We start from the raw sequence: 12042 nt of genomic DNA, 5'->3' as shown, positions 1-12042 counted from the left end.
GTGTTGTGCATTGTGTATTGTGTCTGACACAAACATACAATGTCAATAACTACAATATATTGGGATTACACTAACAACATAGAAAGAACAGCATTACTAAAGACAATGAGTTACACTTAGTCAATGCGACTATCAAAACAGCAGGTTATAAATAATCAATAATCACAATCATGTTTTTGGTATGATACCATCAAAAATTCATTTCCCAAAATTTCTGTATTTCAAACAACCACTTTTGAACAGTTACACATATGGGACGGCTCTCTAACATTCATGGCACTGAAGAAATCTTTATAAATCAAACCAATCAACATTCATATTGTTACTTCGATAATTTGATGTTCCTATATAATCATTCATTGTTGGAATGTGTACTGTATATGTAGTCTTAGTTTTACTAGGGAATGGCTTCCTGTAACCCTACAAGTAACAAACTACAGGTCAGGTTGTTACATATTTGCAGAGAGACAATCACATAAGCATATTTTCTGGAGTGGAAAAAAAAAATCAATGGTAATTATTCCAACATATTTAATAAAGGACTTCAGTTCATGATGAAAAAGAAAAATCAAAATAATATTTCATGTATATATTCAGAATAGCGAAGTGTTTCACAATAGCCTTATAAAACGCAAGTATAAACAACATTACAATAGGATATCTACAGTTCAGTAGGAAAATTATAGATCAAATCACACCTTGTCAACTCAAAAACAAACAGGTTTCATGCTACTACCCAGATTCCATTAATTGGGTACAGTGATTCTTTAGTGCTTTCCAGGGTCAATGTTCTGTCGCTCTCTTTTCCCAAATCCTGCTGCTGCTGCTGCTGCTGCTGCTGCGGACTGATCTACAGATATACAGTTAGAAAAGGCTGCATTATTTGCACAGTCTCTAACTTCGCTGCGCCACACTCTAAAAATGAATAGTGGGAGTAGTATTGGGTGATGCTGCTTCATCCGCCCTAATGCCATAACTTCTCACTCATACAAATAAATGTCACCTATATATATATGACCTATTTTTAAAGATTTACACACATCTTCTATTGGTGCAAATGGAAATTAACAAGTATTAAGAAACAGAAACTACGCTATGACTGTTTCCCCATGACATTTTGTTGACAAAAAGGAAAAACAGAGTAACACCAGCCATGGTTTTTGAGCAGCTAAACAGTGCACAAACATATTATTGATATGAAACTACAAAGAATCAAATACTGTACTTGGCTGGCATTACCATACCTGCATTCTCTGGTGGTGGTCTTGAACTCTCTCCTACTGCTCTGGCCCCTCTTGGCTGTGGGAATGATGACTGCCAAGGAAAACCCTGACCAAAGACAAATTACCAGCTTAATTCAGATCACTAAATATCCTCATTCATCACAACCAACAGCTGATTAACTTTGCCATAACCTAAAAACTGTACTGAATGGCTATGTTGTGCTGCAGTTAAACCTAAATACATCTGCGTGTTCCTCCCCTCAGATAAGGGGATTATAGGTAAGTGAACAGAAAGAGCCTTGCTTCCTTAGTGAACCAGTCACTCCAGAGACAAAGACAGAGGGGCCTTAGAGGACCCTTACCGGGGTAACAGGCTGGAAGTCTCGTACAGGGGGCGGCGGGGTTACCGGGTGGGAGGTCTGGTGCGGGGGGCGGTGCTGCGGCGGCTGCGGCTGCGGCACCTGCTGCATTGGGCATCCGAGGAGGGAAGTGTATGGGCCAGCCCTCAAGGCCCTGCGGTCCCACCTGCACAAAGGGACCACAGTAGGGAGGGCTCAGCGGGCCGTTCACTGAGCCTGACGTGGGGTCTGAGGTACGTCTTTCCTGCTGCTGCCCCTACGATGGATCACAAGTACACACGTGATCCCCAATCAGTGCACGGATGCTACTCTCAGCGAGTGCAGGGGCCCTGTTATGGCATGGGCCCCTGCTGACCTTCAACCCTGCTGCTGCTGCTGCTGCCTCCCACTGAGGAGTATAAATGTTGATCCTGATCCCGAATGCACCAACAAACAAACTAGCTGGAGTGAGGCTCTTGTCCTGGAGTACAGTATGAACTTATTACAGTCAACAGCTTAGTGACTGCAAACTGTCACAAGGGGGCACTACTCTGCAAGGTTTATCCTGCATCATAATGCATCCCAAAGGTTTAAAGTGCAACTTTCAGTGAATGACTTGGCCCAAATGAAACCTATTTGAAAGCACAGCCAAAATTATCAAACATGTCTGCACCGCTACCAGGCTCAGACCTGAGCTGCAGCCAGTACCTGTTTGTGATGCTGCATCTGCAGTCTCTCCAGCTTACATCTCTCTGTACGCTCTCTCTGACATTCGTTCTGTGCCTGATGGAGCTGAACCACAGACACACAATGAAAAACAAATCCCACATTAGAAAGCAGTTCAGTTTGAACTCTTACTCGATGCAAGAAACAAGAGGAAAATCTTTCCTGATCCTACCACAAGCAGGAGACTACACTGTAAACCCACATCTTACCTGATTGGTCAAATTAGTAATCTGACCCTGGAGTCTTTCAACTTGCCGCCTCAGGTCCTCCTTTTCCTCATTCATTCTCTCCCTGTCGCTCCGCTCTTTTCTGAAGTCTTCTTCAAAGATTTTCACCTGAAACACAAAATGATGATTAAAAGCAGTTAAGGAAATTAATGTATAATTGCAACAGAACTGCATTTGTGTTTTCTTGTATGTCAGACCTGTTCTTTTAGCACAGCAATTTGAGTAAGCAGTTCCTGTTTCTTCAGGTTACTGGCTGCATCAGCAAAGTTACCCTGGCCAGGTGGTTGTTGGGAAGATGAAGGGGGGTGCAGGTTTAAGGCTTCCTCTAAAGCCTGAAGAAAGACAAATCAAGTCTTACACAGAAAGAAATGGCAGCGTCTCTCACAGTTCTCTTTTTGAATCTGCCCCCATACTGACCCTGTTGAGGCGCTGGATCTCCTTCTCCTGGTACTCCCTCTGCTTGCTGAGGGGCAGCAGCTGGTCCTGCAGGTAGCGAATCTTCTGCTTCAGCTCAGTGGTCTCAGAGTTGAGGCACTCCTTCTCCCCCTGAAACGCACACACACCAAAAACACATTCCTTGTAGTGTTGTCTTTGTATTTCTGTCCTGGCATTGAAATGTTTCTGCCAACTTCACCTGGGCTTTGTGCGCTTGTGTTCTCACCTGTACATTTTCAATCTTGGACTTGGCCAGCAACAGCTTCTTGTCATAGTCGCGTTGCCTCTGCTCTCGCTCTGCCTCTAGCTCAAGCACAGTTTTCTGGGACTCGGCTAGACGCTGTCTGAGGTCTGTGATCTGAGGGATCATGTAAACCATTTAGCTGGGGACAGCACTCAGTGAGTCCACTAATCAAAGCTGTACAGCTACAATTTACCAAAAAACAAAAGATTAAGTGGTAATAACTCTCTGGTAAAGATAAACATCAGTTAGTGCACAAGTTAAGACGCAGCCTTATAAATGTGTGTTATCAAACTATAACCCAAGCCGCAGCAACAAGGAGACATTTGCAAACACACCTAGTTTTGTTTTTATGTAAAATATGAACAAACCTAGTGACGCAAATGAATATATCTAGGCTTCTGTGGTTTAAACCAAAGGCTACATGGTGTCCCCATCTTGACAAGGTGTGAATATAGGCTTCTTCATAACTGTGGGTTTGTATAAGCGTTGGCGTATGAGTATGACCGTGTGAGTGTGTGAGTATGTGTGCCTTCGTGTGTCTGCGTTGCCCTCTGACTGCACCACAGCAGGAAGCCAGCGGGTACCAGAGAGGTGAGGGAAATTCTTACTGAAGTGTGACAGGCCTTGTGGTAAGTATTCTCAGATAGCAAGCTACTGCAAGAGTGTACCTTTTCCACTGGACAAGCACTTAAAAAAAAAAAAAAAGCTTCACTGCCAACTAATGCATACAAGCACACAACCAGAATCCTGTTTCTTTTTTTTTCCACATTACAAAATCTTTGCTGTCATTTCAACATACATGAAAAACATAACTATGATGGTTGGAAAATAATAATTATTATGATTATTCCTCTGGCACAGTGTAACATGTAACCACTGACATCACAATGCTGCAACAATCATTTCAAAGCTAATTAAAATAAGAGTTTCTTTGGAATTTATTAAATGTGCCGTGTTCAGCAGTGTTCACCTATTTTTTACGGGTTTATGGTTTATCCTTGTTTTTGGAAAACTGTTAACACAGAAACATGAAACTAAATTCCACTATCATTTTCAAAATGTGTTGCTACTGGTAACAACAGTAACAGTACTTCATGAAATGACACCAAAATATTTAAAGTTAGCCTTTAGCTGACCCCTTAAGTTAACAAGACACACGGTTACTAAACTTAACATACGATGCTGAAATGAGTACAGTGGAGGACACAGCTGAACAGAGTGAAACAGAAAACTGGGCTGTTTATCTGAAGCAAATTCATTATATATATTGAGCAAGGACTGATTTATGGGAAATGCAGGATAAAAGACGATGATGTGCGGAAGATGTCTTTTAACTTAGACTAATGCGAAAGTAAACATTTAAATAAAAAAAAAACATAACAATAAGACAGGATTGTCTTATTGATTGTAAATTAGAGGACTGAACTTACATGGTTTTCTAAAACGGAGCAACTACTTTAAAAGTGGACTTTGAAATTATGATGTTTCCAAAGGAATTCAGAGAAAATTAGCTATCAGTTTGCCTTCAACAGCTCTGTATCAGTCAAAGACAGTGGTGTCTTCCCACACCCTTCATAAAGAGCTGTAAAGTCATTACTGTACCTTCTGTTCGAACTGTGACTTCATGGCGTTCCACTGAATGTCCCACTGCTTGTTCACCTCCAATACCTGTAAGCACGCCAGAAAGCGAAACAAATGACACTCAACATATAGGAAACAAAATACACAAAGAGTTTCCTCTATGACAAAAGAGGATAAACAAATGCACAAAAAAGACTCACATCCTTTCTCTGCTTCTCCAAAAGCTTGATCTTCTTCTCATACACTTCAGCATCACAAGGTTTAGTTGGGGTTTTCTCTGCAGCTTTTCCACTCTGAGGGCAAATAAAAATCCCTAAATCCTTAACATTCCTCCACTAACCTTATATTGTAAGAGTTATTAAGCAGGCAGGATTTAAGGTAAAGGGTTTTAAAAATGTATTTGATATGTAAAATGTGTCTGTACAGAATAAAGAAATAACTTGCTATATAATAAAATTTAAATTACCCGTTGCGGTGTGTTGGCCTCCATCTTAGGTCGCACGGTGGCAGATTCGTCCTTCACCGGCTTCTCTTTGGCCTCTGTGGCTTCGTTGTCAGATGGCGCTGCGGATGCTGCTACTGCTGTCGCTCCTCCGGTGACCAGCTCCTTCAGTTTCTGATTCTCCAGTCTAAATTATCAACAAAATGAAAATGATAGCGTTTCTAAGCAATGTTCCTTCCCAGAGTTTGTTGACGTTTCAGTACAGCTTCAGGAACTCCTTCGGGAAGAACCTACAATACCTGCTGGGTGCAATTAAAAGAAAAGAAAAGATAAAGCACTGGAATAATCCCCCCCATCCATCAAAAGTGAAAGGTCATTACCACTGATGACAAAGTAAATCCTCTGTAGGGTTTTGTCAACCAAACAATATTAAAAAGTCATGGGAAACAAAACTGCCGCTCAGTTTAAATTATAATTACCTGAGGGGTGAGAATGAGACGCCAGAGCTGTGAACATACTGCGGCTCTCACAATTTGTTCTTTGACTTTACCAACAATAAAGTTCCTGCTCAAGCAGAGGCAACACTGAGCCAAGTCAAATCAAAAGAGATGGAAACATTACCTCAACTGTTCCAAGTCTCGATTCCTGATATGATGATCCTCTTCCATTTTCTTTCGGAGCTCGTTGTTCTCCTGTCTGAGCTGCTCGCACAGAGTCTGTACAACCAAAAATCACAACTGTCATCATTCTGTGCCATAGCATCAACGTTTTCTTATGTAGCCAGGAGTGACTGCCTTTAACACAATATTACAATCCATTTTCCTGTTACTGACACATGGCCCTGTAGTTCACATCTTCATCCCATAAAGAACAACATTTTTTTATGTTTATGTGAATGGTTAAAACAAACCAAAATTGTTTTAACTGAGAGAAAAAAAAAACAACAAACTATTAAAAATGTGCCTATGATTTTGTGACTTCAAATAGTGCTTTTTTGTGGATTAAAATTTATTGTACAACATGTATGACGACTTTTATTTTAAAGTATGCCTTACAAATAAAAGTCATACATTTTAAATTACAATTTCACCCCCGGCTAACTAGTCACCAGCAGTTGTCCCTGTATGTGATGCACATAAAACTGCAGAGCCAAAATGGACAAGACAGTGCAGTGAAGGGTGAAACAATAGAAAAGAAAAGAATATAACCTCTTACATTACACTGAAATCAAATCACATTTCAGTCTCTCCGCACTCTACAAAGTCTGCCACAAAATGTATTTTACAAGTCAGCAGAGCCAACAGATATTTTACTATAAACATGGCACCTAAAATATCCCATTTAGCATGTCATAAAAGTCACACTGTGCCTTTAAATGTACAACAACCTGTGAACTGTATAAGGTTTATATTTTACAAAAAAACCAAATTATCCACTCTCCCACTATAGGATGCTAATAAAAAAAAGAAACTCTTAAGCAATCTAGGAGAAACCGCTAAATCTCAGCAGCATGTTATGATGTTTACTTTGGCATTTTGTACGTTGTGCTGTATACCTGTAGGAGGGAGGTCCTCTGCTCGTTCTTTTGAACCTTTGAGGAAAGATGGTGAAACTCCACAGCCATGCGACCGAGGTGAGCTAACAGCTGGTTCGGGTTGGACTCCTCTGCAAATATGCTGAAGGAGCTCTCTAGTCTCTTCAGCTGGCTCGCTAGCTCGATGTTCTCCTGAGGCAGGAGGGGGATTACTCCCGCCACTGAGCCAGTCTAGAGATATCCGCACAGGAAAACAGTCAGTTCAACATCCTCTCTAGCTTACTGAGAGGATGGGCTAAAAATTACATATGTACTTCAACCAGCACAAGACTGAAAGAGTCATCGTCCTGCCATTTCATTAAAAAGTAGCAACTGATTTATCTGAAGAGTCAAACCAGTTTGTCCAGTTGTATTTAAATTTAGCCTCACTGACTACAGACTAAGTGCTACCTCAGAAAAAAAAAAGTTGTGGTAATAGTGTTACTAAATATATGGATACAAAAATTTGACAACATCTGTGCCTGAAACATTCTGGCATTGTGTCCTATTAACACATCCTTTAGGATGTAGTGCGTGAAGCATGAATTAATCAGCCAACATAATTCTAGTTAGTGATAATCCTGGACTTTCCCCTGGCTGACTCAGGCTGGAGCTACCAGTATTGAGTTTGTTACTGAGTCACTGCACTAAGGATACGTTCCTAATATTGAGGAAATGGCTACAACGTGAAAAGGTTAAAGTTAGCCCAAATAAATTACAGAGATCAATTACTTTTGGGAGTTAGCACCAGCGGTATTTTGATATTATAAACATACCAAATTGTTTGAAGGAGTTTTAGGATCTACAAAATGTAATAAATGTTCCTGTGGTAGTTGGACAGCCATTCATCTTATTTCATGTCACAACAAGTCTGTTACATACAGTCAAGGCATCTGAAGTCTTCCCTTCCATGTTCACAACTTCAAACTCTGATAAGGCCTCCTGGACAGACCAAAAAGTCGCACCATAATAAATGCAGTGTCCACACTGTAACTGCGTCATTAAACTTGTAAGAATACAGTAAACATCCGGCTGATAGCTGCCAGATGTCCTGTCTTAGGCTCTTATAATGTCTGCATGTTGACCTCACACACACTGTAAAATTACTTACACTGGGCTTCTCAGGCTGCAGGGTCTTCCCTAAACAGCTTGACTGTTCCTCCTTCTGCTCTACGGTGGGATGTAAACAGGGCTTACCTAAAATAAGCCACACCAACACCAAGGTTAATTCAAGTTTCACTCAAGTAGAGAAGGATGCCATATAATTACAGCATTATATAACAATATGTCTACAAAGATAAATTCATTACTACCACCAAGTATGTGAAACTTACTTTGTGCCTCGGTCTGAATCGGCCCTCCCATACACAGACTGGCAGCAAAGCTGGAGGACTTGAGGGCCTCGTTGTCTCTTACAAGTTCCTCCACTCGCTGCCGAAGCCTTGATGCCTCTGACTGAGACTCTTCCAGTAAATCACCTGCAAATTTCAGAGCAATCTTGTCTCTGTCCACCGGCACTTCACTTGAATTTGACTTGATTTTTCAGCAAACACAGCTGAGGCTAGAACTATCAGCACGACCAGTCATCAAGTAAGATGTGATAGTAGTTCAGTGGGAAATTATGTCTAAGTAGTGCTACTTTAATGAGTCACAAAAGGAGCAATCAGGCCATTCACATTACTGGCATGCTAGTTTTTGAAGATCATCAGGTTTTACTACATTCCATCACATTTACTGGACAACAGTTTCCCTCCTGTATTTGTATATTTTGAATAGAAAATCAGTTATGTCATCTCTAATGGACAACATCATGATGTCTTTGTGGGTACATTAATTTAAGTTTAAATAATTACACATTTAGTGCTGCTATAAAATGCCAACTGAACATGGTTTTCTGTTATAAATTTTACAAACTACAATAAAGAAATGAATGTTTTTCTCTATATATTTACCATTCTGGTAAAATAAAATCCTCAGTTTAAGACACGCTACAGATGTTTAACGCCAAAGAGCAGCTGGCATTAGGCTTTTGTCCACAGTCTTGAGGTAGCCATACAGTCTTTAGGAACCTACCTAAGCTCTTAAGTCCCTTCATTCGCTCCCTCAGTATGCTGTTCTCCTCAAGTAGCTGTCGATAGCTGCTTCCCCCCATGGCCTCTTCCCTGGCCTTGACCTCGCTCCCACCTGGATCATAGATGCGGTACGGAACTTTCCCATCCATTGCCGTCGCTCACTTGTTACACATGATTCTATGATCTGTGGAAAAACAACACATAAAACACATAGAAAGTACCGGAAATGATTCAACAGAGGATTAAAGAACACATTTAAAACCGAAAGAGAAGCTGACCTTTACAGAAAACAAAAACTGCTGATAGTAAAACCTTTAAATACAAAGGACCGAGGATCTGTGTCTACAACGCTTCAAGATAAAAGAAGCAACTGGAGAAAGAATTTTAACAATTTTCTCATTGCAAACAACCATATTTGAATCCCAAGATGAAAGCACACCACTCATAGAGGCCATTTTAAAGTATAATGTAAAGAACAACCAACATCAGACATTCAAATGTTCATGCAGAGGAAGTTAACAACTGAACAGAACCTTTGTCGGTACAGTATGAAGAAAACTATTTGAACATTACCTTTTGGATCTCATAATCCTAATCTAGAAATCTTCTTGAAATACAGTGAAGCAATATTACAACCACATCGAAATAACAAACTGTTTCAATTACTCCATGACTGTAAATTGAATAACTATCAGCCACTCAGACATCCCAATGCACCTACTGTACTCACTGTCGATCACACTTTATTATTTCTAGGACAAGTGTAAACAAACAATGAAGGCCAGTGGGGAAAAAAAGATCAACCAATAGCCCCGAGAGGACAAAAGCACCAACAACATAACGATAATGCTACCATACCCTGCCAAAGTAAAACATATGGCAAGAATGTTCCAACGTTTGTCATGGCTAAACGTGACAACTACATATCCGATACAATAAAGGACAAAAGCAAAAGAAAAATACATAAAATTACGTGAGTCATGCCAGCAAACATCTACCCAATAGAAGAGAATCAAATACAGCACAATCTAGGAAGAGATAGATACCTTGATTGGCTGAAGAAGGCTAATATTAGTTTTCGCTGTTGTCATGCAAATTGATAGCAACATCCTCGTTAGCTGTCGGCTAGCTTACACTAGATGACAGTGCGGGACAGTAAACCTCTAACTCTTCTTATTTACCCACTACAAATACTTATTATCATTACGGTAATTCAGTCGTAAAGTGGAATTAAATGGCAAAGAACAAAGAGATGTCTTTTGCCTAGGTACCTTTCAGCTCGCAGTGGCCTCTCGTCTCTCTCTGCCCAGACATCTATTGCGGAAGTGGTCGACTGCTCTATGCTGTAACCTGGGAAATTCCACCTCGCAACGTTTGATGTAAAATTTGATTGACAGCTCGGCGGCCCAATCAGAGTACAGCTCTCTGTCAGCGGTGAACCAATGAGAGCTACTGACCGTAATGTAAACACTGGAGCAAAATGCTGCACATACATACACTCATTATGATATAGCTTTTATCACAATTATGAGCCTTTCTAAATACGTAAATGTTAACATTTATATATAGCAAAATGGCCTATATGACACACTGGCAGGGGTGAGTAAAAACTGATCATAAAATTCAATTAATCAACCTTTATATAGCAATTTAAAACAACTAGTAGTTGATCATAGTGCTTTACAACAATCAAATATAAGCTACAGGATCAAATATAAGCATCAAATAGAGTAAAATAGAAAACTATGTACAGAAATCCAAAGCAAGAATAAATTCAGTCACACTCAATTGTCAATTGTAATCTATTTCAATTAAAGATCTTTTTCTTCTTTTCATTTGAAACCCATGCTCCAGGCCTGCCACAAACCTGACTGAATGACTTTTTGTCTCATTGATAAATCTAGAGTAGGGTCTGTCGGGGGTTTCTGTGATTGCATCACATCTTTCCTCTAGGCTTTGCTCAATTTGCACTGCACTTTTTAGGTCCACACTACAGGTTAAGGAGAAATTCTTGGTATGGGAAATAAGAAATATGATGTTCACATTATAATTTGGCCTGCAAGACATGAATGGTCTATTTTTTATTACTGATTAATTTAAAAATATCAGAAAAAAATGAAAAATGCCCCCTACACCCACAGAGTTTTTAAACTGCTTGCTTTGTCCACTAACCAAGATTGAAAAGCATTCACTATGACAGAAGAAGAACAAATTCATATTTGATGAACCAGATTTTTTTAAAGAATTTTCTTTAAAAATCCTAAAGACGATAATCAGACATAATTGATTACCTAACATATATGAATATCATACTAGTGCAAGGCCAACACAATGTTATATTGTAGCCACATCATTTATTTTTCCAAATAACCCAGATAACTGCTACTAATTTAGTGAAAATATCAAAAGCATTCACTACACCTCGAACATAACATCACCAAGCCAACATATTTGTCCTTTTAGGTCTATCTTCATTATTAAACTATACAATTTCAACTGCACTCGGACTACCTAAACTAAGTATAGATTAATACAAAAAGTATTGCAATTTAAATTTACATAATTTCCATTAGATGTTTTTTGGCTTTATAGATGTGCTTTTACAAATCTGACATTACTTAGATTTAGGAGTAACATTTGTTTTTTATATTATGTCACTCAAGTTAAGAGGAGTTTGCTAAGAACCACTGTGTCATATACAGTCATATGTATGTTTGACTAAATTGTCAGAACTTTATTGCAACTTTATAGAACAATAGTGACATCTGGTGGGATTAGATTAACAGGGGTGTTAAATAATTCATAATTCCCCAAGGAAGAATTATGAAAACTACTGTTTGGATAAGTGGAAACATGGCATGCTAATAATGTAATTTATGTATGACCATGTACAGTTAGACTGAACCACACAAGGGTAGCCTACTTGATGATCCAAAATAAATGTTATGGATCACACGTTAAAAGACACCACTGGTTATCAACAAAGATACACTAAAGATTTTAGATTTCAGAACATCAACCTTGGAGGTCATGTCTGGAAGCATTCATAAGTACAGACTGATGGTGTACATCAAGAACTGCTGGGTAACACACCATACAATTTGTTTTCTCTTCCCACTTACTCCCCCCCACCCCAAAAAAACATCTTAAAGAATTTTCTTTATTGCACAAAGACCTGAGA

At 39.4% G+C, this 12042-nt stretch overlaps 1 protein-coding gene across 3 annotated transcripts; it reads right to left on the bottom strand.

Moving 5' to 3' along the window:
• Positions 1-392: 392 nt before the first annotated feature.
• On the bottom strand, positions 393-10235 carry tnip1 (TNFAIP3 interacting protein 1). Of its 3 annotated transcripts, none has more exons than XM_020595645.1 (19): positions 10133-10235; positions 8863-9045; positions 8124-8267; positions 7901-7986; positions 7672-7731; positions 6772-6981; positions 5838-5932; positions 5241-5403; positions 4975-5067; positions 4796-4861; positions 3176-3307; positions 2932-3060; positions 2712-2846; positions 2497-2622; positions 2270-2353; positions 1659-1838; positions 1586-1621; positions 1245-1329; positions 393-850 (listed from the first exon to the last, which is right to left on the bottom strand). In XM_020595645.1, the coding sequence occupies exons 2-19, from the start codon at positions 9008-9010 to the stop codon at positions 768-770; spliced, it is 2055 nt and encodes a 684-aa protein (XP_020451301.1). In that variant the 5' UTR covers positions 9011-9045; positions 10133-10235; the 3' UTR covers positions 393-767. The 3 variants fall into 3 exon arrangements, with proteins under 3 accessions (XP_020451301.1, XP_020451320.1, XP_020451310.1); XM_020595664.1 differs by having other exon boundaries at positions 1659-1748; XM_020595654.1 differs by lacking the exon at positions 7672-7731.
• Between the last annotated feature and the right edge of the window lie 1807 nt (positions 10236-12042).

This window comes from Monopterus albus, unplaced genomic scaffold (genome assembly GCF_001952655.1).
Source record: "Monopterus albus unplaced genomic scaffold, M_albus_1.0 scaffold2.1, whole genome shotgun sequence".
NCBI lineage: Eukaryota > Metazoa > Chordata > Actinopteri > Synbranchiformes > Synbranchidae > Monopterus > Monopterus albus.
This window is presented reverse-complemented; position numbering and strand designations above follow the sequence as displayed.